The sequence below is a fragment of the Zonotrichia leucophrys genome, chromosome 12 (assembly GCF_028769735.1).
Source record: "Zonotrichia leucophrys gambelii isolate GWCS_2022_RI chromosome 12, RI_Zleu_2.0, whole genome shotgun sequence".
Lineage (NCBI taxonomy): Eukaryota > Metazoa > Chordata > Aves > Passeriformes > Passerellidae > Zonotrichia > Zonotrichia leucophrys.
Window position 1 is genome coordinate 11,164,164 of NC_088182.1, and position 26,356 is coordinate 11,190,519.

The 26,356-nt window shown below is 39.4% G+C and overlaps 1 protein-coding gene across 2 annotated transcripts in view; it reads left to right on the forward strand.

Moving 5' to 3' along the window:
• Window positions 1-513: 513 nt before the first annotated feature.
• The window catches only part of EEFSEC (eukaryotic elongation factor, selenocysteine-tRNA specific), a 120,833-nt gene continuing 94,990 nt past the window's right edge, over window positions 514-26,356 (forward strand). The window contains exon 1 of one of the 2 annotated variants that reach the window (XM_064723937.1): window positions 514-645. Coding sequence is in view for 1 of the 2 variants with exons in the window: in XM_064723936.1 (XP_064580006.1) it covers window positions 1,208-1,478 (271 nt within the window). In the remaining variant the exon portion in view is untranslated. Of the gene's footprint in view, window positions 646-1,162; window positions 1,479-26,356 lie in introns of those variants that run through there. The other variant, XM_064723936.1, reaches the window with a different exon arrangement.

Below are 26,356 nucleotides of genomic sequence, written 5' to 3' on the forward strand. Positions count from 1 at the left end.
AGCCTCTAAAATGCCCTCAGGCTTCTCCAATGTTCATCTGCTTCTTGTTGTCTGTTTTGGTGGTGGTAGTGGTGCTTACCAGAGATCTGTTCACCACTGTTAATAATCTTGGATTCTTCATTCATTAAATATATGATTTTTGATGCAGCATTTAACCTAACTTAGATATCCCTTTAGAGGAAAATTAATTGAAGGCTCGAATTTATTAAGTGTAATGTGAGTAAATGATCCAAACGTGACCTTCTTCACGTGGGTTTGCAATGTCCATGTGACTTTGAAATCAAACCTGGTCACCGCAGTTCCAGCAGCACCGGGGCTTGACTGGGGGCAGAATGGAGGGGGTGATGCGGCAGTGAGCGTGTTAAGCAGCCCTGCAGTGTCTAATTAGCGTGGGCGAGGTGTGAGCGAAGGTGTGGATGCTTAGGGTGAATCCCATGCCCCCTTCAGGCCGGGAGCAATGGGGAGGAGGCCCAGCTGATGGGCATTAAGGTAACCTGCTGAAATTGGTACTCCCTGAAAGTGATCAAAGAAGTTTAGATTCATGGTCAGGTTCAGGGAGTGATGCTTGGGCCGACAGGTGGTTTGCTGGATGGAGGATTTATCGATACCAATGATAGGAGTTTAGGTTGGATGATTAAGGAGAAGGTGAGTCATGAAGTGAGCATGATAAATAATCAGGGGCTTAGTTGAGGGGGTTTAGTTGAGGCATGTCATTAAGGAGGGGGAGAGCCCTTTTTCTTTAGCTTAAAAGGCTCATAGCTTCTTAATGATTGAGATGATATTAGGGAGGATCAGCTTTCAAAGTTAGCGAGAGGGGTAGATTCTACTACGATTGGCATGAAGCTGTGGTTGGCTCCGCAAATTTCTGAGCACTGTCCGTAGAAGACGCCTGGTCGGGAGGCAAAGAGGGAGGTTTGGTTGAGGCGTCCTGGGATTGCGTCAGTTTTTACGCCTAGGCTGGGGACAGCTCATGAGTGAAGGACGTCGTCGGCGGTGAAACTCAGGTGAGGTGAGCTGGGGTGTGTGCCGGCCGGTGCTCCTCATCCCCGACCGTGGAGCGGACGAACCGCGCCGGCTCCGAGCAGCCCTGCCCGCCGCTCGCTCGGCCCTGCCCGCGCACCGGCCCCCGGCGGGCGGAACGGCGGCGGCGGGGCCCGCGTTGCCGCAGGGGCGCTGTGGGGACGGACCGTGCGGGTGCAGCGCCGCCATGGCCGCCCGAGTGCTGAACGTGAACGTGGGAGTGCTGGGCCATATCGACAGCGGGAAGACAGCGCTGGCGCGGGCGCTCAGCACCACCGGCTCCACCGCCGCCTTCGACCGGGCGCCGCAGAGCCGCGCGCGGGGCATCACGCTGGACCTGGGCTTCTCCTGCCTGCGCACCGAGCTGCCGCCGCAGCTGGGCCCGGGGCCCGGCGAGCTGCAGCTCACGCTGGTGGACTGCCCGGGGCACGCCTCCCTCATCCGCACCATCATCGGCGGTAAGGGGGGCGCACGGGGGCCGCCCCGGCCCGCCCCGGTGGCTGCCGTGCCTCCCGGGGCGCTCCGGGCCCCGCGGGGCTGCGCCCGCCCGTGTCCGCGGTGGGAGCGGGGCCGCCGGGAGCCGGGGTGTCCGCTGTGCCCAAACCGAGGGGACGGGGCGAGACGGGTTTTTCACGGACCTATGACTTTGCTGGGCTTGCTCGTAGTTGCTCTTCAAGTAAAACAAACTGTGCTCATAGGAAAGCACTCTGTACACGTGAGTTCTTGGAGTGCTGTTTGGATGGGCAGGTGTGGTCAGGTTTCTTACACTTACTAGAAAAAAGGTTTTTTTATCGTGTATGGAGGCTTATTAATGGCACCGCACAGCCCTATAAATTGCTGGTTTTTCTCCTGTTAAAGCTGTCAGAGTTGGATGTCTGTAGTTGAGAGCTGCGATGTAGTTGCTGGACATGGCCATGTTGTCTTGGAGGACTAGGGAGTTGTAACATGATAATTTTAGGCTTAGAAATAATTTTGTGGATTTTGGTAACTCTTCATTTTAGTCTTCATAGAGGATGTCAGAAGATTAATTTGGTTTGCATTTGGACTCATTTTAAATTAGTTCACCGTATTCTGTCTCCCCTTCAAGCTCTTTAGAAGAGTGTTGAGAGGTGCTCGGTGCTTGGCTAAGGAGATGATGCAGTCACAGCTGCAGGGGTTTAAAGTGGTCACAGGTTGTTGTCACTGCGGGGATCCGCCTGCCAGGTCAGTTCCTCTCCCAGTGTCTCTTTAATGACAGCTTGGTGGTTGTTTTGTAGGACGTTTCTTGGCTAGACTGAGGTTCGGGCTGACTTACTTGTCACGATGTGGGAATTCAACCCCCTTTTGAGCAATTGTGCTACTTGTAAGTTGCATTAGTGGTAACGCTGTTGTATTGTTTGCACTTCTTGTGGGTAGGATAACAAATATTTACTTATTTGTGAGTTTCAGCAGCAGTGAAATGGTCTGTTTCACACCCGTGTGCTCCGCAGCTGCAGGGGAGGCGTGCCCGTGTGCTTAATTCCAGGAACCTGCGGTCTCGTGCTCATTTCTTGTACTTGGCAAGCCCTTAGTATTCTTTAGTAATTGTAAGCACCTGATTATCTTCTAAAGAGCAAAGTTGACTTTGGCAGATGTTTCTTGGATGTACTGAAGAGTCACTTGCAGTCAGACATTCCTTTCTGCCAGAAGCAGCTACTCTGGATGGTGTGAACTTTCTCATGGAGGGGATGTGGGAAAACTTAGAGATCAGCTTCAGCCAGTTCTGTTTTTCAGTAACTTTAACACTTATTTGGGGTGGTTGTTTGATACACAGATTTCTCATTGCTTTCTGTTATTTTTATGAAGATCTTTAAAGTATCTAGTCACAGCTGAATAAGTTATTCAGATTTGCTTACTAATAGGCCGTGCAGGGAGAAGGAAGGCATGGATGGGATGAGATGATGATAATTTTCTTCCCAGCAAAAATAATTCTTTATGCATGGTAATTCAGACACATAAGCACATCAGACTTGCTTAGTTCCACTTATCCCAGGTTATGTATTTTATTGAAGTAAAACAGTTGATTAATGTAACTTACTGCAATTCTGTGTGTTAAGAAAGGGTTGTGGAGAAGATGCAGTGTTGTGTTAATAGTTTAAAGAATTAGGAACTTCAGTTTTCTTCTTAATAATAGATATATCTTGACAGTGGATGCTTTTTTTGCTTTTTTTTACTACCAGGTTTGAAAGGTGAAACCTTGATGATAAAACCTGATCTGTGCCTGTGGGACTACTTAGGTGCTTACAGGTTTGGTGAGGTTTGGTGAAACTCGAACTGAAGTGTAGCATGTCCTGTGTAACAGGATACAATCTTTGGTGTTCCTGTGTGTTTCAATAATGCCAACTTTTTCATCACTTCAGGAATGGAAAGTGAGTCCTCCCAGATAATGGTACTTGAAAAATTTAGGTTATTTTCATCTACTTCCTCGTTACTAAGCATTAAGGGTTCACTATTCCAAACATTTTCTCTGCAACCAGGAATGTCACTACCCTTTTCTTTTTGATGGAATCTGTGATTTCCCTGTTACTACATGTTTTCTCTATGTATGGTTTTTCATTAAGACATGAGTGCAAAGTGCTTTATCTTTCTGTGTTCTGCACCTCAGATTTCCCATACCTCTTTAAAATGTCACTGTTCTGAATTGAAATCCTGGTGTAGCTACAGGTTGAAGTTGACCTGCAGAAAAGCTGGAATGCCTGTGAGCAAGGGAGCTGGATGTGAGGATTTGGAAGGTGGAGTGACAGCAGAGGTGAGAGGGCTGCTTCAGAACTCTCTTAGTCATGTGCATGCAGGGTTTGCCGGAGAAGCTACTGCTGTGAAAATGTTACTGCATCCTCTTGTTTGCAGTTCTCTTTTTTCACTGAAGGTGGGATAAATTAGTTGGCTTCCCCTTGAGTGCTCCCAGCTCATGGAAACACCCTCTGCTGTGGCAGGGTAGCACCAGCATTGCTCACTCAGGTCTCCCACGAAGTGAGGAGCTCAAGGGTTTCCTTCTGAGGAGTCACTCTGCCTCTTCTCTTCCAAAGCGCCATTTTCACCAGTGGTGTCCCAGGGTATCTCTCTTTTGTAACTGTCATCTTTTCTGTGCTTCCAGAGTGCTCCAAGAGTTAATTCCTTTGCTGTACAAACTGATTAATCTGCTTACAGGTTAAATGTTACTATTTACCACTCTTTAACATATTTCTGTATGTAGCTAATTCCTGAAGTGGATTTTTTCGTGTCAAAATCTAGCATTGCATTTTTGTCATGCTGTGCCAGGTAGTGCTTGACCTTGTGAGTACTTTTCCCAGTCACTCACAAGATGCTTGCTCAGACACAATACCTTAGGATTAAATGAATGCAGAATATTTGAGTAGTAACCAATTGGAATGAAAAATAGAAGTCGTATTTCATTCTGTGTGGCAACATTTTTCTTGCAAAGCTTGTCCTTGAAAACAAAACATATCAAATGTTAAATCAAAAGTGTTTTGTTTTGGATGGTTTTTTTGGTTTTGTTTTTTTTTTTTACCTGCATGCTGGGAATGGGAAATGTTGCAGACAGTTTCACCCAAGATGTTTTGTTTAAGTTTCAGATGGAAGGTGATAGTCAAGGTTGGAATGGAATAAGTAATAGTCACTTGTTGTACTTCATCATGCCTTTCACTTGTATTCAAACCATACTGGTTTATATTCTTCTGAGGCTCTTGTGAGTCTGTGGCAGGAAGGCATTAAGTTATTGTGGGTAGCTATGTGGCTTGGACTCTGTGCTCTGTATTTCTGTCTTACTCTTTCAAACAATAAGAACAGAACTGTTTATTTTAAAACACAATTTCAGACTTTTCCTGTGCTTTAGCAGGATCTTGTCTCAAGCAAGGCTACAAAACCAGTATTTACAGCCATTTGTGTCTGACTTGTGCCAAGCAGTAAGAAGCACCCAGATCTGCCTTACACTTTGGTTTGTGCACTGAAGGAATGACTGCAAGATGCAGGACTGATATTTGTCACTACTGCATTCTTCTGTTGCTGTAGAGATTTAGGGTGGTATTTTTGGTAAAATTTCACACTGAGATGAGGTAGTTTCTGTCACAGCACTATGGCGTTTTTAAACTTCTGTTCTTTTGTTAATGTTCGGCTCCTCATCTTCCACAAAACTGATGTTAATGTCATTGAAATAAAAAAAGTGTTGCTTTTACATTTGTTTGTCACAGACCTGTGCACCAGTAGGGTCTGGAATGGTTTCTCAAATGAGTTCAGCAGGAAGGGATGCCTGCAGAGAGGTTAGACAAGTTAATCTGCCAGACGAAATTCAATCCCCATATTTCATTTTAAGACCACTTTGCGTAGCAGAGTAGTTTAAGCAGTAGCAGATTTTTTCCTTGCTGATGGTTAATTTCATGCCCTCCAAAGGGTCAGCACACTAATATAGGAGAACATGATTACCTCATCCCAACTTCCCCCACACAGGCAGCCAAGGGTTACTGGATGTTTGCTTTAGGTGAGCTGTTGTTGGATGCCCTTTATCTGTTTGATTTTGAGATGGGTCCTCAAAACAACTTCTAAATCAGAAAATTGTCTTTTTTTTTCCCCCTATGAAGTTCAAAGGACAAAGTATCCTTATGGGGTTTTAATTGGAAAGCTACTACTTGACCCTGGTTGTTTAAACCTGGGCTGGGGGGAACTCTGACAAACTTGTAGTTTTGTAATCCTTATGCCTGTCTGAACCTTTGACCTTTTTACTTTATAACTAGAACTTCATTGTCACCATTTGTCCCTGCAGTTCCTTTCAAAGCACACTGCCTTGCAAGTGTCTGTTTCCACTTTGCTGCTGTGTTCAGCTAAGGAAGGGTATTAATTCATACCTGATACATTGGAAGGGCCAAGACTTTTGAACTTGCACTAGAGCTTGGAGAGGGGGAAATGAGCATAGCAAAACCATGTCTTGCTGATGCAAATGAGTACAATGAAAACAGGCCTGGGAGATCAAGGGAAATGTGGTCTTGCTACCAGCATTCAAATTCAGTCAGATGCAGATTATTTGTAAGATTAACATATCACAAAAAATCCCCACCTTTTATCACAGATTAGTTGTTTTGCTGAGTTTGTTATAAGCTTTTAAGAGGATTTGTAAACTCAGGGTTACCTTTGCTTTACTGCCATGAAAACACCCTTCTGTCAATGTGAGCCTTTGTTGAGATCTTTGTGAAGATGTGACAGTTCTTGTTTTTTTTTTCTATTCTAGGTGAGTGAGCAAGTAGAGTTTTATAGTTGTAGATATATATGTGGATGACTTGCTGTTGAGTACAGATGTCAAAGAAGGGAAACCTCTGGAGGGAAAGAGTGCCTTGTATTTAGTAGATATCATTCTGTTCACAGAGGAGTCACCAGAGAGCCTTGAGATCTTTGGCTGCCAGTTGGAAGTGAGAGTAACATAATGAACCCTGTTCTGGTGGAAAAAAAATAAAATTAACATACGTCTTGTGTAATGTAATTCCTATCCACAAATCTTGATGTTGTGGTTGATGTTATGGAAGTACTTATTAAGGGACTTCAGCTAGCACTAGTGGGAATGTTTTCTAAAACCTATTAGACTCTTTGGGTTCATGGTGCTTGTGAATTGCTGACACTGCTTTGTATTAAAATTTCAAATAAACTTTATTTTCTTAAATGAAATTGAAAGAGTGTCTTTTGTTTTAGTCACTATAATTTGGCTGGTGCCAGATACTTGTCTGACAACACGAAGGAGTATTTTTGACATTTTAAAATGAAATCTACATTTTTTTTTTTAATTAAGGAGCTATGCATGAAGAAGGGCAACCAGTGTAAAAACTTTGCATGGTCTCCACAACCCTGGAAATGGGACTTTGTCTCCTGGATGTTGCAGTGCACAAGAGGGCAGTGTTTGCTTGCATTGCAGGATCTCAGGGATAAGTACTCGGGTAACAGGTCAGCCTGGGGGGAGTGACCTCACTGTGAATCGAAGCAGAATTAAGTGCACGATTTGGAACACAACTCCGGGTTAATTTTCTTGTTCTTAAAGAAAACATCCTCTGTGTTTTAAGGAAGGTTAGTCTTATTTCATCTATAATTTGGGTCGTGCTTTTTGTACCTTAGGCAATAAAAACGTGTGGGGTGTTGTCTTACACATGACATGAGACACAGGTAACAGGTGAGAAAAAACAACTGGTTTGATGTGAGAACCATGGAATTTATTGTGTACAAGTCTCTTATTTCCTTCCTCATTTCCCCATGTGTGTAAATAACTGGGTAAAAGGAATCTAGTTGTACTAAATCTGCTCTGAACCACTACTGTGTGAAATAGGATTTGTTGTGTGATATTGGGTAGAATGAAACTTGGAGGGGGGTCCTAAAATAGGGGACCCCTAAAATAGGGATCTTGTGGAGTTTTTATCTGTCTATATCATAACTGTAATAGCTCTAACTTTCTATGTATTGCATTACTTCTTGTTTTTGTGGGTTTTGTGAGTGATGTGACAGTGGAAAGGGATTACTGTTATTTCTATTCTATGCCCTCTTCTGCAATTTTGACTTGAAGCTGATTTTGTTGTAGAAGTTACACATTCAACAACTTCCTAAACTTACACAACAGCTCTTAGGCATTATTAGAGACTGGAGCAGGAGGAGTCTTCTATTCATTTTTTGGGTCAGGTAGTTTACAAGGAGCAAGAGACCCATTTTCTCCTGATATCAAAAGTTATAGTGAATAATCACCTTCTCTTCTGCAGCTTCTTAGAATCCTGTCAGAAATGTACTGGTTTCTGTGTGGGGTTTAAAAGACAAAAATAATTGTGCATTTCATGTTTGGAAGATGTGATTTATAATGGAATTCTCAATCTAAAGTGTAGATTTTAACCAGGAGTGGGTTTATTGAAACATTTTTGAATGTGAAATTGTCCCTTGCTAATATATGACAATTTTTCTACAAAGCTTCTGAGTGGTTGTGTTTGTTTACTTGTATACAACAAAACTGTGCTATTTGACACAAAACCATGACAGCTCCTCAGGAAAACTTAATAACCAATCACTGTAATTGTGCTGTTCAAGTCTGCTTGATCATTTTTCTTATTGGTTTTAAAATGGAATTTCTTTGTTCAGCATACTGTGTGCAAGGATTCATCAAATAACCACTTTTCACTTTTGCTTCATGTTTATTCTTGCTTTAAATTATTTTGTAAGCTGTTTGGAGGAGCAGGGAAGCTTTGTTAATCAACATTTAGATGCTTTAAAATATTAGCTAATGTAGTGAAGTATTATAAATAACTGCATAAAATCTAGAGCAACTTACTGTAAAATATGGAACATATTTGTAGTTAAAATTACCCTTATCAAAGTAAATTTAAAGCACATTTTTCAAAGTAGCATTTTTACTGATGATGGATGTGCTTGCTTGCTAAATAGTACAATTGAGCAACTCAGTGGTCTGCTAATCAACAAACCAGCCTTATAAGATTCTACTGTATGGGTTCTGCATCTTGATTTAAAAGTTGTCTTCAATTAGTAGATGCTAGATATAAGCAGAAGGATATGTTGCTTATGTATAAACCTATTTCTAATAGTTAGTTAGCTTGATGGAGCCATGAACTGAATTTTCTCAGTATATTTATTTTGGAGTTTTTGTACTTAAAATAATACATGTTTTGCATGGCTGTTGTAAAGTACTGTTTATAAAAACCCCTAGAGAAACAAAATGTGGATGGAAGAATTGAGGTTATAATTGTAAAGCAGATATCTCACTAAGGGTGCAAACCAAACCTGTACACTGTCATTGCTAAAGTCATTTAAGTGTAATCAAAGTTGTTTTTTCTGGTGCCAGTGAGTTTTCTGTCTGGAACCCTAAGGTTGGCCTGGCAAGCTGAAGGGCAAGGGCAGCTGTTTTGTAGTGGTCATTTCCAGCTGGATTCTTGAAAACGTTGTGTTCTGTGGGTCTCAGCTCCTCATGGGGTAAAACTGAGTTAAAATTACCCTTGTGAGCTTCAGGAAAGAGGCTCAAACAGCTCACACGATAGCTGGGATTGCAGAGGTACTCTGCATTCTGTGAGAAAATATTCCTTGTGCTATCTGTGAAATTCAGATTAGGGAGCTGTGCTGAAGTGCTTCCTTTAAACTATTTGCTTCCAGAAAGTGTTGCAGGCTAAGTAAATACCAATAATTCTTATTTCCTATCTCCTTATCAATTATTTTACCAAAATGTTCTCGTGCAGTTTATCTAATCTCTTCAGGTGAACATGAAATGGTTTGTGTTGGCTTCCAAATTGAATGACAATCTCAGTTTCAAACTTAGGCTGATTAATCTTACATTAGATTGTAATTATCAGCATTAGCAACACTAGGGGTAGTTGGGACCGGACAAACAATAATAAATATAAATTTCTGTTTAATGGAGCAGCAGAAGGAATTGGTGGATAGTAGAAGGAGTGGAAATGGAATAGACAGGATAGCTTAAATAAAAATGAAGAAATTGTATTCAGGAGTGTCATGGAGGTAAAGAATGATAATGGGGAATAAAAATTGAGGTTTGAATTTTGAGATTTATATTGATCTGGGTAAGAATCCAGGCTCCCTCACTTCAGGCTCTAGAGAAGAGATGATTCATTTGTGCTTATGGTTTGGTTGAGAAACTCCTTTCTTACTTCATGTTGTAGAAGGGGTGATGATGATGACTCTTGTCCACTGCAGATCTGGCTTGTTCTGCAGTATTGGAAAAATGAATTTAATATTGTTGCTTGTAGCACTTTCTTGTCTTTTGTGCTTATGTTTTCCTTTGTTTTCTGACTTATTTGGGATGAAACATATGATTAGCATATGATTGTAAGCTGGTATTTTTGGATCTCAGGAGCTCTTTTTAGTTGTTAAACTCTGCCTTAATTTTTTTGGCTGAGTTTTACCTGTCTTCTTTCCATTAAATGCCTTGTAGAACAGGTGAACATACTTTAGATATGATTCTCCCATATATGTAAAATTTGAAATGGTCTTGAAGGACCTGTTGGGTAAAAAGAAGCTATAGAAGTGTTTGAGTGTTGTTGATAGAACTATCCTATCACATTAATAAGGATAGGCATAAGAAATGTGGTTTTTTGTCATAGATGTGTATTTATGCTTAAATTTACTTCTCTTATTTTAAAAACTAGCCTTTCAGCAGTATTGCTTTGGGGAAGAAAGTTTTCCAAAGTATGCAAAAACTGCATTTCAGAGAGAAAAACAAAATTGTAGCTTTCTTTTTTAGGATCCAGAAGAGGGGGAGGGAAAATGGTTTCCTTGTATTTGACTGTGCTGTTGGATGGAAGACAAAGCTCAGTCTCTCTTGCTGACTAATGTCATCATCAAGGCATTTTTTTCTCCCACAGAGCAGTTTTGTCTCCATTGAGACCCCCACAGCCATTGGCAAGACCATGGCCTGAGATTAAATCTCACGCTTGGGTGAAATTCTAATGACTGTAATTGTTTCCTCTTTTTAAGTCTGTGGTCCCTTCATCAAAGAGTGGTGTGGAAATTATGCATTTATGTTGTAAAAGGAGAGGTCATGATTACCTGAACCTGTGGTTGACTTTGGGGGGATTGTGTGTGGTGTTCTGGCAGTGGTTATGCGCGCTGCCCTTGCAGTGTGAGATGATTTAGAGAGGCTCAGAGTGCAGAGTGGCACAGCTGGGTCCTCGCTGCCTCTGGGCTGTCCCTTCAGGTGAGGGTGGCAGCGGCAGCAGCTCTGGTGTGCTGGTCACCTGCTGGGACAGCCGGGGAGAGGCACTAAATGTGGGCAGAGGGAGCTTCTGTGAATGATCCTGTTGAGTTTGTGAGGGTCCCCAGGATGAGGTGAGAGATGAGACTCTGACTCTGTGTTCTCAGAAGGCTGATTTATTACTTTATGATGTTATATTATACTAAAAGAATACTATTCTAAACCTATATTAAAGAAAGAGAAGAACACAGGCAGAAGGCTTAACAAGAATGAAAATGAAAAACTGGTGACTCACTCCTCAGAGTCTGACACAGCTGATGGTGATTAGTCATTAAGTAAAAACAATTCACAGGAAACCAATCAAACATGCACCTGTTGGTAAACAATCTGCAAACCACATTCCAAAGCAGCAATCAGATAATTATTATTTACATTTTTCTCTGAGAACTTCTCAACTTCCCAGGAGAAGAAATCCTGGCGAAGGGATTTTTCAGAAAATATGACAGTGACGTGATCCCATGCAAAGGGCTTGGGACTCATCAGCAAGTGTTAGTGTTAACCCTGAAAGGGCTTACTGGAGGTGTTCTGCAGCTTGAAGGACAGCACCGGTGTGGTGGGGCTGGTTGTGGAGGAACCCAGTGTGGTTGGGTGAATGTGGATATGCAAAAAATTGCCGATAACTTTGTAGAGAGATTGCCCTGTCCTGTAAAAATTGGAATGTATGCGTGCAGCAGTGTTGCTGTGTGATGGAAAGAGTCATATAATTTTGTGTTCTTTGGCTTTAATTTAATGCAGTTCTGTATGTATACAATTTTGGGGACTGTACTGTTCCCTAACTCTGAGGATTTATAAAAAAAAATGAACTGTACATTAATTAGAAAACATTTTGAGCTTGTACTCTAATTTAGCAAGTATCCTTTAAAGATATCAGAAGATCTGACGAAGACACATTTCATCAGAGAATAAGGAAAATTATTCAAATAGTGCCTAATTTTAGGTTTCTAGGTTACATTTAAAGACTACAGAAATCCCGAAACATCGTTCTTAGAAGCATTCAGCATTAGAATGTTTCCCTGATCTCTGAAATAATGAGTATTCAGTTTAAAGTATTAAAAACTTTATCAACAAAAAAGCCACCAAGTGTCAGCAGTACTGTTCCCCTAAGGGACTGGCTTTGGGCACTTGACACTGAAACTGGCCCCTGTTTGGCTATATTATAGCTTCAAATCATATGATAATATGCCTAATTTTAAAAAATCTTAAAGCCTGAAAAGCAGGTTTTTACACTGAAATTACGTCTGTTTGTTTATATATGTATAAATAAAGGAAATAATAAATAATATATTTAAATAATAGTTAATATTTGTTCTTTTGTATGGTTAAAAATTCAAAAGGCACAGGTCAGGCACCCCTGATAATTTTTATTTAGGGAAGTAATTTTGTTCTTTGGATTTGCTTGCTCTTTGATGGGATTTCACCCCGTGGGAGGGACCATCATAAGTATTTTTTTCTCTGAGTGGATATTTCACCTGACTAACAGCTGAGATGCTCCCATTATTTCAAGTGCTGTGATGAAGTTGTGATGCCTGTGTTTGTAGTTGAGGTCTCCATTCACTCTCTCTGGTGTGTATTGCCATATCCAGCCATTGTGGCTTTTTCTGTATAAAGCTGGTGTTGAACTGAAGTTTCTTGTGGGAACAGATTCACCTGTCTGTGGTGCTGCGTAGTGCTTTTAGGGGAAATACCAAAAAAAGTGTATTTGGTTAAACTGAACTGTACAAACTTGCAGAGAAAATACTTTTCTGGTTAAGGGAAAAAAAGAGTTTGAACTGAAGCTAAATTCTATTTAAAAAAACCAAACAAAACCAAAAACCAAAACAAGTGACTGAAAATTGTCTTTATAGAAAGTTTGTTTGAGGTGCTTTCATTACTGAACTGTGTTCACTAACAAATTATGTGGAGGCAGATGTTTGGGAGTTCTTTCATTGTATGTCCCTAAGTGTGCTTTTTTATTTCTTTTTAACTTTATATGCAGTATAATATAGTTAATTATTCTGCTAATGTCCAGCCCCGCTTAATGTGCCTGAATGTTTTCTTTGTTGTAATTTAAAGCCAAACAAATCAAAGTGAAGATAAATTTAGCTGTCTGTTTCTTTACTTACCCTGCACCAAGAAACCAGGGGGTCCTAAACTTACTGTGTAAAAGAATGTTGTTTTTTTTAAGACTTGCTGTCAAATTGATGCAAGTTATTTTGGTCACTGTACTTGGGTTTTTTTTGGTTTTTTTTTCTTTTTCCTTTGCATTAAAGATATTTATTTTTGCCTCATTAAGAGAATGGTGGACTGTAGCTAGGAAGAGAATATATCACACAGAAAGTGATAACAGGTTTATGGAGTTTCTTGTTATGTTCTTGCATATGATTGAATCAATTCTAGGTAAAACCAGAAATTGCTAATGGGACTCAGCAGTATCCAAGCCTGAGTTCCAGTTCATTCTCACAGCTGCAGGGAAATGGGCTTCTCTGCCTGCCCAGTGCTGCTGCAGAGGGAGGAGATTGATGCTGCTCTCGTGGGACTGAAAACTTCAAAGCTTTCATTTTGCTGGTAAAGCCCTTCCTAAAACTTGTGTACTTTGAGATGTTGTGATTCAATTTTCCATGGACCAATAGAATTTAGGTCCTGGAGAGAGGCAAATCTTCTCATTGTACATTGAATTCTTGTTTTTCTGAGTAAGAGAAAACATTAGGTAGGTTTAAAATATTGTGACTACGGATGAGGAAACTGTTTTACAAACTCTTTTTCTGAACTCTTGTGGTGTCTCAAGTATTTCTCCAGCCCCAAGGAGTACCTTGCTTTTAACAGGACACTAGAAGTAAAAAGCATATAAACAGATGCTTTTATTACTTCATTGAGGGAGGAAAAAAATTAAATATCCATTTCTATGGTTATTTGATTTTTTCTTCTATGTACACCAGTCATTAGACAATTTCATTTTATGTACCTACATACCTTTTTTCCTCTTTATATGCTTTATTTCAATGTTATATTTTTACAAAATGGCAAGATAATCTTTTCCTCAAAAGCAAATTAACAATGACATTTTAAATATAATTAATAAAGATAATTTATTGGAAGTACTTTAAGGAAATCCTCTAACAAAATTTAATTTAAGTCTACAGTAAATTGTCAGTAAGAATATACTTAATAAAGTTCCATTGTATTTCTCTTCCGTTATTATTATTATAGGCTTCTCCAACAGCAGTTGTTTCCATCATTTGATGCAAAGGCCAAAGTGGTTAGATAACAAGTATATTTACTTAAGTTCATTTGAAATGAAATTCTCATTCTGATTTTTCCATCCCTTGTTCTGTAATTCTAGTTTTTGCTGTCAGGAAGTTCAATTTAGAAACCATTGTGCTCTCTGAGTCTACAAGATATGAATGGAAAAGGAGACCTAACAAAATGTGAAAAGTAATAATTAAAAATATGAAAAAGGCTTGTACAAGGCAAGAGTATCTAAGAAGGGGTTTTGTGAAGGACTGAAGTATGTCATCTTTAAATATTCTTTGTATACTTGATATACTCTTGATCCTGCTTTGTATTCATACTTAGGAATTTCTTCTCTTAGTCACAGAGATTAGATTAGCAGGGGCAGATGACTTCATTGCACTTCTGGGTGCTTCGTTTCCAGAGCCCCATCCAAGCTAGAGAGTGATGGCTCAGTGCCTGCACTTGCTGCTCTTTGAATTTTTGCTGGGACTGGTGTTCTCTTGCAATGTGCAGTTAAATGCAAATCTACTGTTATAGCTTTGGAGTAGCAGCATTAGTGCCCTGCACTCCATGTTATTTTGTTGTTTATCCAGGATTCCTGTTTGTTGCTTATTTTGAGTGAATAACTTGAGCAGTGCCAGCATTCCTGAGCGCTGGTCACATGAACCTGGCAGAGCAATGTGTATTCTGAGCAGAGACTTTGTTTTCTGTAGGCTTTCTTCCCACTTCCCTGGGGATGCTGTCAGCCTTTGTTTTAACTTGAAAATTTAAATTTTGATTTGTGAGGAAAAAAAGTGGTTTTCAATGATTAAATAAAACAAGAGGGTGAGTGTGGGATGCAAAACTGTGAGACCTGCTGTATTTAGCTCATGAAGATCTTCCTTTGTCACAGTTCTGTTCTTGTTGAAGGTTTTGAGCTTGAGTGATGTTTTCTTAACCCACAGGTGTTACTGCTCACAAACTCAGCTTACAGAAACTGCTACTACTGCTTGTAAAATGCTTGTTCCTTTGTGTCAGCACTTGTATTTTATTCGGTTGTTCACTCATTCTAGAGAAAATGCTGGAAGGGCTTGCTCTGAATTTTACTGAAGTATCTATGATTAGATAATCATGTTCTGGTTTATATAGTGTTTGAGCTGTCTTATGAAATTCTATGTAGGGTTGTGTTGAACAACTTCACTTTTGGAAATTCTTCAAAATACATAATTGAAAACTCTTCTCCTATATTTGAGGGCTTTTAGAGATAAAGGGCCGGGTTTTGTATGTTGATGGTGTCTACATGTTCCCCTCATAAAGATCTGTGCTACTCTAAGTATAAAACTTGAAACAATAAAATAACGTGGTTGTGTCAGAGATTAAAATACTTTCCTTATTTAAGGGAGCAAGGGTCTAAATTTAGTCTATGAGCTTTGTAAACCTAGGGCCTTTCTTTGTGTTTATCTGTGAGGTGCCATGCACATTTGCAGCTCTGTAGAAGTACCAGTTCAGTGCCCAGCTGGGTGTTCTGAATCCATGAAGCCTTGTAAGAATGAACTCAGTAAGGGAGACTGCAGGATTAAGGTCCAAACCAGAATGAAGTCAGACCAGGTCTGTATTTTACTCCTTGGCTGGAAAAGTTCATTCACATGAATATCTAATGTTAAGTAATAAACTATATAATTTAAAACTTTTAAGTATTTATTTTTAAACTTATACTCCACCAGCAAAATTTGGAAAATCTTTATGGAACTCGCTCTGCTGTAATTTTGTTTTAAGAAGTCATCTGGCTATAAATTATGATAACTTAGATTTTTCACCTTGCCTTTTCTTAGTCCTATGGACAACATTTACTCAGGCATTGCTACTGTCTCTTATCTTGGTGTGGTTATAGATCATTAAATTCCAGCCCCTCTTAACACAGTATAAATTCTAGTCTTGACAAGTATTGTGCCTGGTTTTATTTAGTAATTAAACTTTGCATGGCTTTCTTCCCTTATGGTGAGATTCACCTTTTATATTTTAGTGGACTTTTATTAATTATATGGAGAATGTAATAATGTGAAACACAAATGCCATGCACCCTGCAATTTCTGGAGTGCTTTGTGGTGTTGGCAGTTTAGATAGCATATCCGCATGATATAGTTTGTTTTGTCCTGAAGTGCTGGGATGTGAAATTTACATGGCTGTTGACCCCTTGGGACTGCTCCGAAATGAGGTGTGCATCTTCTGCAATCCTAGTCAGCAAAAATTTAAATAAAAATAAATCCCCTGTCAGAAGCCCTTGTGCTGGCCTGGCAGGAGTATGAAATAGTACCCTGTGCTTGATAATGGCCAGTTGGAGAAGGGTCTCTAGCACAAGGGGATGTGACTTAGTGGAATAACAAATTATGCAAAATGCTTGCTGTTGTCATGATTAGGTAGTGAATTGTTGGGCAGGGCCTGATGTCTGCCATAGGCTGAAGGCCAGACAACTAAATACAAAATAAATCTTGAATGAAATTTGAGTGGTGAATCCAATTTATCTTTTAAGACAAACAGAAGTTACAGCCTTTGTGTACAAACATGGAAAACTCTGTTACAGTGAACTGAGAATAAACTAATAGATCACTGCTTTGACTGTGGTTTTTAAGTGATAACTTTGTGATGATTTTTCCATATTAAAAATTCCCTTGGTAGTTCAGTATAAAGTCTTGAAACCTTAGCCAGAACAATGTAATGGCAGCATTAACTCTTCAGCTACCCTTCTGCTGAAATTTGCTATTTAGAAAAGCACAAGTCAGGATGACTGACTGATGCCTAGAATGTGTCCAGAAAAAATTGTTTTCCAAAGTATTGCTTGTTTACTTTGGCTCTAATTATCTGTGTACACTGCAGAGAATGAAAGTATTTTGTTTCTCAGAACTGGCATCCACAATCTGTTTGAACTGATTTGTTTGAGATTTCTTTCTGCATGCTGCACTGCTATGGCTGTGTAGCAATGTGGGTGCTTGAAATGAAGCTTGCCATAAAAACTGAGCTTGTTTGCAGGGTGTCTTTCTTGAGAACAACCTACTTTTTTTATTTTTCATCCTTGATCCAACCACTGTTCTGGTAAAGATTATAATTCTTGTTAGTGTTTGGAGATGGTGAACGTTTGGAGAGTGGCAGTGCTATAGAAGTCTCACAGAATTTTTTATTGTGACATTGAATTAATTTCCCAGTTTGCATGTGTATGGAGCTGTATGTTGAAATGTAAGAAGAAATTGTTCTCTCTTTTTATTTGCATTTGGTTATGTTCTGTAGCTGGAGTGCCATAATGACAGTTTTCTGCATTACTGTCACAGAAATCCAGAAACTTGCATCAAAACTGGGGTTCACCGTGCTCTGATGTACAGAAGACTCTAGGGCAAAATGTTACATAGTTCTGGTAACTTGAGGTAGTTGTCTTCCAACTTCCCACTAGGTATTAGTAACTCTTCTTCCCATTCTACATTGACCTGCTTAAGAGAAGCAAAATTGTAGTTGGAAGAAGAGAAAAATCACTTGGAGGGTGCACTGTAGTTGAGTGTATGAAAGTGTTATACGTAAGAGACTTTAACTGATATAGGCATGTTTATTGCTGCTAGTTTTAGGGGTGTTCTTTGTTCCATGTTATCCCCCTCCATTTGGTTCTCAGTTGTGGTGAGATTTGCCCTTGCTTTATTGACAAATTTTCAAACTGTCTCCATAGCGTTCTGTCTATGCAGGTGATGACTTGGCTTTGCAGCCTTGCTGTCACTTTGCAGCTGTGCACCATGTTTGGTTGTTTTGGGCAGGCTCTCCTGACTCCTGCTCAGAGCCGGGGCTCTCTTTGAGAGGAGCTTCTTGACCCTTTGTACTTTGTTTGGTACCCGCCTCGCAGGCGGGCTCTGGAGCCGCAGTGTGGAATGCGTGTCTAACGCGTTCCACTCGGACCTCAGTTCCATTCCATAATGTTAGCTTTAATTGGCTGCTTTGAAACTTTCATGTCCAATTTGGTTGTACACGGTAAATTACCACCCTCCTCGCCTTCTCCTAGGAGCACGAAAGTAGAATCCAGACTCTGCTTTCCCTGCTGCCTTTTGGTATTGCCCTTGAGCTCTTTTAGGGACAGCACTGGTGGGTAGTGTTTCTGTCAGAGGACAGACTTTTTCTAATGTTTTTTTTTTACTTCTAATCTTCCAAAGACTGTACCTTTTAAACATTGGGTTGTATTTTTGAACTGAATTCTGCATTTGAAAGTTTAAAAAAATTAATGCTTCTTGCCCAAAGAAGTATCTCCAGCTTAATAACTGTTGCCTAACTCTTAATGTGGCTTGATAGCCAGTGTGTCCTCCAAGTGATTATTTTCTTTTAAATATTCCTATATTTTAATTTTAGTTACTTTGTTTGTGTGCATGAGGACATTAGGGCAACATCAGTGATCTAACCAAGGCTGGACTTTACCACGTAAGAATGCCTTTGTAGGTGCTTCTGAAGTGTCAGAATGCGTAGTGTGGGCAGAATGAGAGTCTGTTACGAGACAGATTTCATCTAGGCTTAAATACATGATTGGAGCATCACCAGAGCTACTTTTGAGAAAGATGAGTAGTTGAGTTACTTGAGGGAAAAAATGGGCAGTGCTGCCTACAAAACAAATTTTGCAGTTCAAACTCAAAACAGTGATGAGTCTCTTGTTTGTACTTGGTATGAATGAGGTAAAACAAAGCCTGTCTTTATTCTCTGCATCAGGCTTATGAGCTCATGTTTCGGCTTTTCCTTTCCCCTCCCTTTCTGACATGGGCTCTTGTCTTTTTTTTCCTTGCTGAACAGACAGTAACTCTCCACAATATTTTTAATCTCAACAAGATGTCCAGTGGCTGATGATGCAAAAGTGTTGCATCAACAAAGAGGGGATGATAGCTGGAGCATTCCAGGTCTGACATTTTTGGCTGAGGAACTGTGTATTGTGGCCACTGATTCCTCCCGGCACAGCATGCTTGCTTGGGGCAGGAGACTACTTTTCATTGACTCCTGTTGTGTGGCTCCCTGCTCCTTATTTTAGGTTTCCCCGAGAAGTTATGACTGGGAGTCTCATGGTTTTAGATGAAAGAGCGTGTTGTCTTACTGAATTATCTCCTTTCTGTCTATATTTAAACCAAGTTGGCAGGTAAAAAAAGCCAAAAAGATACAGTAAAACAAAAGCTCTCTTATGGTAATACCTGAGGATCAATTAGAATAAAAGTGCAATAATTATTTATTTTTTTTTTTATTTGCATATGTTTGTTGAGGCTACTTGCTTCCCTGTAGTCCATTGGCACCCAGCAGTGGAACTGACCTCATTGCATTGACCTTAAGATGGGTTCCTGGGCCCTAGTGGGATCTAACTGGCAAAAAGTTTTCCACTGAAATGGATCATGCAAAGTATTAGATTATTTGGAATAGAAAAATTAATATTATGGAATTTCAAAATAATACACATTTGTAATTATGGATATTGAGTAGCTATGTAGTGTGCAAGTGCTTTTACTCCTAAATTTTTGAGAGAAAAATGACTTTAAAGTGTAAAACAAACATTTTCAATTTTTTTTTATGCTCTAGTGCTATATTTTAAGGTAATAGCATTTTTTACTGACTGAAGTGAACCCAACTAGTGAAACATTTCATTCACTAAAAGTATAGCTGATGCTTTTAAAAACTAAGGGCTTAAGAACTTCCTCATGACAGCTAAACTTCTTGAAACCGTATAAAAATCTGCTTATACCATAATTCAGCCTTGCAGCACTACTTTTATTGTGTGCAGAACCTATAAGAAATTGATTTATAAGCTTGTTGTTCCCTAGCTGTGCCTGTTTATGTACAACTGTTCTTGTTCATAGTCTGTGTTCCTTCACAGCATCAAACCTTCACCATCTCTGCAGCCCTGTCTTACACTCTTTCCATCAGGTAATACTTCCAGCCATGAAGTTATCCCCAATTTAAAAAAGGTAAGGTGGAATAATTTGTTGACTGCTACCTAAAAGCATCATTAACCATTGCAAGAGGGGAAATGAGGGCGTGGGTTTGGTGACTTTTTTCTTTTTTTTTTTTTTTTTTTTGCAAATCTTATTTTTGATGCAAAGGCAGTTCTGTCGCCAGCCAGTCCAGCATGCAGAGACTCTCCCCCCTGCCATAAAACAATGAGCACATTCAGGCACAACTAGTGTTTTCAGTTATTAAAAAACGGAGCCGTCTGTCTCTGCCTGTGACTTTAATCTTTAAGCCTTTATTCCCTATACCCCACCCCCTCTTTCTTTCCCCAACCTTTTGTTTGTGAAGTGCAGAGCTACAGGATATGTGGGCCTGGAGTTTCTGAATGTATTGTACATTCCCCTGGCAATTACAGATGTTTATAACCCTGACTGATGTTATTTCAGTATTGTGGAGGGTGAACAGAAAATTAAAGATTGCATTTTTCATTGCCCCTAGCAGTCTTTAATTATTTTTTTTAGGACAGGGGAGAAGAAAAAAAAAAGAAAAAGCAAAATGTAAACTGTTAAATTAAAAAAAAAGATCTTGTTTCGCATTCTCAGATGAAGCACATCTGAGAGCTGTGCAGGAATATCTTTCCATACTCTACCATAACTCTTTTGTTAGGACAGTGTGTTACATGCATTGTTGTAAAAACATAATAGGACTGGATTTTAATACAAAAGAAGCTCCTTCATGCAGGGTGCAAGACTTTTGCTTACTTTATTTCAAAGACAAGGTAGCTTAGGGTTTGTAATTACTTAAGAGCAGAATCACATACATTTTTTTCTTCAGCTTTGTACGGAATGCTTTTTTTTTTTTTGTAGAAGAATGATTTAGAATCTGATGAGTTCGAGTTTTACTTTTGGACTTGGTGACAGAATTGTTTAAGAAAATTTATTTTTGATAGTCTTGTAGAAATATGCTCTTGCTCTGTACAAGGTTTTAAATCAATTTCTTACTAGTGGTGGTTGAGCTATCTGAAGCTGCAGGTGCACTGTAAGATTAGTGTCCTTGAATTGACAGAGGGGTGGAGGGAAGAGAATCCTGTAGCAAATCTCTGTGATCAAGGTGATAATTGGTGTGTTTCTTGGGGACTCCAGTGCATTCCATGATTTTTCAGAGTAGTTGGCCTAAAACATTGAATTTAAGTAGAGAAAAGTTAATTGGAGTCAAGAATTTCAAGGTGGTTCAGCAGTATCTCTCTGGTACAACTTTCATATCTCTACCTGTTTTCAACTGCATGCAAACTGCTGTTTATAGGTTTTGGAAGTTTGGAGTTGCATATCTAAATGTATATTCAGGTCTGTCTACCTGTGTGATGGTCCTTATCTCCAGTGACTGCTGCATGGAACTTTTCTTTAGACTGATCTTTCAAAGATATGGCAGAAGAGTGAGCAAGAATTTACAGTGAGATATCCTTTGGCTAGGCAGGACTTGAAGAAGTTAACACAAAAGATAGCAAAAAAGTCTCCTTGCCATCTAATATTAAACTGATAAAAATATGCTTAAAGAAATTCTAACGTGTTCCAAGATGTTTATAATTCAGTATTTCCCCAAAGCACTCCGAGGGAGGCAATAGATGCACTGTGGTAAGAGTTCCCCAGTCCTCTGGCAAGGAAAAACCCAACTAGTTGGTCATGAAGCATAGCACATTCTTTTCATCCTGAGAGAATCAAGTGCTAAAGTTGTGTGTTGCTTGTGTAAGGATTTCTGATATGTGCTGGTTCTCTTTGTGTTAAAACAGGGGGGCATGGGTGGGATTGAATCCTAGATATGCCAATGGAAAGATACCATCTTGTACAAATGAGGTTAACTTGAAGATTGAAGAGCTGAGTGTGAAGTAATACTGATAGAGACCAGAATTTATAGAAACTTCATAGGTGCTGTTCATGAGTCTGGTTTTGCCCCCACTCTGAGTCCAGTACTGGGCTTGTATGCAATACAAGATTCAAATATGGGCAGAAATATGTAGATTCAAATATGGGCAGAAATACGAACACATTGGTTGGGAAACTTATCAGTTGGTCTGTTCTTGGAAATCAGAGTGTTAAATTGTCTGAAAAGCTAACACAGGAGTTCACTTATTGAAAGAGCTCACTGCTTTGAGGGAAAATGTGTACACTGGTAGCTGTTAATGTGCTCCCTGAAACAGTCTTGGAAAATCAAGATCAAGTTATTCCAATAATTGTTGTACTGCTTTTCTCTTTCCAGTATAAACCGGGTTCTGCATGACTTATCATTCATAGGGAAAGGCATACAGGTATAGGCTGCTGTCAGCTCTGGCCTGAGCATCCTGTAGTGTCAGGGAGGCAGCAGGAATTTCCATGGTTGTAGGTACAACTGAGGCTTTCACTCATTATTTGTCTCCACACTCCAGTTAGTGGAGAAACCTCAGGTGCAGCGTTCTTGAAGCTGGGAATAGTCCGTGTGGTGTGAACTGAGTCATTAGAGATGAGCAGAGGACTCCAGACTTGTGGAAGTCAGTCAGAACTGGAGATGGGCTCATGTCCTCACTGGTGCAGGTTCAGTGCCTTTGCAGTTCTTCCAGATGTTTGATTCTTTTTATACTGCTAAGCTACTATTTTTTCTTTCAAGACTTGGAAATGTCTTCAAAGATGGTCTCTGCTGTAATCTGTGAAACATGCAAAGGACAGAATGGTCATACTTGCAGTTATATTTTTTGCAACATATTTAACATTATCACATGCAAATGTAGTTACTTTTTTTTCCTTGAAACTTGGCAGGAGATGTTGTAGAGAGCAGATGTAAAGCTGATATGGGTCAAGACTATAAAAAGGGTAACTTTTTTTTCTTCTTGGTCTCTGACCTGTTTGCTTTTCAGTGTTTACAGTAAAGACTTTATGGACCATCAGGGACCATTTATGGTCACTATATAAGGCCCAAGTGTAATGTTACCTCACATTTAACTCTTCAGAGCTGTGCAAAGACACACGTGGCCTTGATACCAAAACAAAATACCTCTGAGTAACAAGTCTGAAACTTGAACTAATCACTCATTAGGCACTAGGAAAGCTTACTAGAAACCCTGAGCACACAATATCATCTGAGGAGGTCAAAGCAGGGTTTTACAGGCATCCATTTTCCATTTTTTTTCTTTGCACCTTTTTTCCTGAAGCATGAATGGAAAGTGTTGTCATATTGTTTGAAAAACCTTATTTTATGAACTGAACAACTCCAGGCAAAAGGAACAGGCCACTTCATTGCCAATCTCCAAGTCTGGGTTTGAGATGAATTGGTGGAATTACAGGTGCCATTTTTGTATGACATTTGGGAACTTAGAAATATTGAAATGTTTTATAGCCTGAATTCCAAAATATGAAACTGAACTTTTTTCTGCTACGTGTAATATAGGTAATGCAAAAACCAGACAAACAAAATCCCATCAAACACTCCTGTACAAACCAGGTTTGTTACTTGGATAGTAATAACCCAGTTGGTTTCTTCTGTGCTTTCTTTTGCTTTCAAGTCTATGAAATAATAGTTTTTCTTACTATATGCCACAGATGGTACTCCATGGCTGATGAGCTGTATAATGACATTCTGTCTAAAATGCTAAAACTGTAGTTTAGTGCGGTATCCTAAATATTTAAATTCTCAGCTTTTACTGGTGTCTGTATTTGCATATACATATGTATGAATGACACTTTTAAAAGTTAATGTTTGCTAACTAATTCACAATTTCTGCACTTTTGACTTCAAGCCAAGAAAGAAATTAATGCAGCTGAAATACCACGGTGTTGAGTAATTCAGCAAATGCTACCTTTTTTTTAGCAGTCATCTGTGTCTACTCAGAATGATTGTTGGTCTTCCAAGATATGTAGGCTTTTTTCAACTGTATCATAGTTTATGTTTTCAGCATTAAAATAAGTAGAGGTCTGTTTTGGACTCTGTCCAGTTTGTGCCCTGTCAATATAGAAATTCAGATCTAGTAATAGGTAATATTACAGAACAGGATTTTTGTACATATGGAAGAAGGATGACGTCTTCTCTCATATGTGCTTTACCTCCATTTTTACACATGCTATGTATTACATGGCATTTCATGTTACAAGGCAAGGATTGTTTGCTTTGCTCTCCCCTCATTGTCTATAGGATTTCCATTTGGGGTGATTTTCTGGTTTTTGACAAATATTTATTTAAAGAACAGGAATTTAAATGCCAGACCATAGTAGTCACTCATCTGGTTTGCTACATTTTCTTTGGAAAAAGTAGAAATTATTTGGTTTGAGGGACAAACAAGAAAGTCAGTGATGGAATAAAGTATCTCTTTCTTTAAGTTTCATCTTAATATGTCTTACACAGGATAAAATCATAAATGTTTTATTAAAAAAAAGAAGCTTCATCTAGCTGGATGTAGCTTTAAAATCTTAATGGTGTAAATATCAAAGCTGTATTTTTATTTGTCTAAAGACAAATGGTATTTAGCAGCACTGAATTTGAATTGTTGTGCTGCTTAAAATTATATAATTGATTGTGCTCTTTTATTAGAGGTGTTTTATTTCCCTTCTTTCACTCAACTTCATTTCCTTTTGTCACTGTGTGCTGTTAACATGGATTTTTCTTTGTGGAGGACCTAAGTGCATTTGTCTTGTTTCCTTTTTTGAAGCTACTTTAAGATTCCTTTTCCAGAAAGTGACCAGATCAAAATGCAGTATTTTATTTCAATATTATATTGTATATAGGCGAAGTCTAATTCTTTACTTTTTTTTGCTGCTTCTAAACTTTTTTTTTAAACAATTTTGCATTGAACAGCATATAATGACTGTATCTTTTCACCATTTCCTGAAGTAATTGCACTAGTTTTGTGTATATACATATGTACTTCAGTTTCTTTCAAGTCTTCCTAACAATCTGTGGAGTGTTTATTCAGCTTTAAGCTTCTCTGTAGTTCTTCAGGTTGCTGTTCAATGAATCCCTTGGCCTGCAGCAGCATCTTGTCCCCAAAATCAGGAGTTTTGCTTTGCTCCTTGCCTTGTTACCTTCGCAGCTCTTGGCTGGTCCTGCTTGTGCCAGCTCTGGCTCTCCCTGGGTGCTACAGGCGCTCGGTCACCTTGCCAGGCCCAGGGGGAGCTCTCTGCTGTGCCTGGGTTGAGCTGGCTGCTCTGAGCATCAACTTTGCCTTTCATCAGACCCTCCATAAGCTGTGGGAAGCCTCAATAAACACAGTGCTGGGGAAAGGTAACTGGGAGCAGGAACTTCCCAGCTCATGGAGCTGCAGCCTCCATGACCAGGTGCCAGAGCCTTTTCACTGACAGCTGTTTCTAGATCACTGCAGGTAGTGATGTAGATCAGCACAATAACAAAGCAAAGTGTGTGACTGCCCTGGCTTGAAACAACGTGGGTGAAATTGCCTTTTTCCCTTGCATGTTTTGTCTTCACAGTGGAAGTGAAGGATGTTAGTCATGGCCTTTCCTTGGCTGTGGAAGGATGTGAGGATGTGTCCTTAGCAGTGGTCATTATTGTGCTGCTCTAGCTTATGCTCAGGCTGGAGGACGTAAGGTGTACTGAGGGGAGGAGAAGTATAGCAAATGAATGTGTTACCTAAATTAAAAAGGTTCATAGCAATCTCTCTTTAGTAGTGAATTTCCATTTGGAAGACTTTAGAGGAAGGTTTCTCTGTAATTTTTTTTACAACACTATTTTTTTTTACATTTTTTTTTTTTTTTACAATACTATGTGTAATTTTAATGTGTGTTTAACCACTGAATTTAGTCAGATTGCAATAAGGGCATCCTGTGTTTGCCTTGTTTAAGAACAGTCTCTCTTCCATAAGTGGTGGAAACTACCAAAGTGTTCAGACATTTCTCAGGCTTGGTTTTCTTCTGAAGAGGCTGAAAACAACATGGTACTCCTTATATTATGTAAATCCTTGCAAAGGATTTCTTGATAACCTTCCTTCCTGTGTTGTTCTGTTTTTTGAGAGTGTTTTCACTTTAATGTTTGTTTATGATTTTTTTTTTCTCAATAACTCATCCATTTCATATAAGCTTAATCCTGTGTACAATATTGCAATGGCTAGACCAGCACGTAAAAATTATTGGAAGATCCTCGTCAGTCTTTCTTAGCTTGACCTTCATAGAGGCTTTATCAGCTTGCTTTGTGCTACTTCAGCATGGCTGATCAAGCTTATTGACATACTCTAATCATTACAGGCATTTCCTCCCTTTGAAGAACACAGACTTGTTTCTGACATGTTGTTAGAACTTAGTCAAACAAGACAGATCCTTGGATGACTTGACAAAGGAGATGGTAGAGGCATTATCCTTTATCCTCCTCAGAACAATATGGCACACTCTTTCTTCTCCAGATGAAGTGTAAAGTATATTCAAGGGGATTTTTGTGTGACATACTTTCAAAAGAACTCTTTTATTTCTTATAAAAAGTTATCAC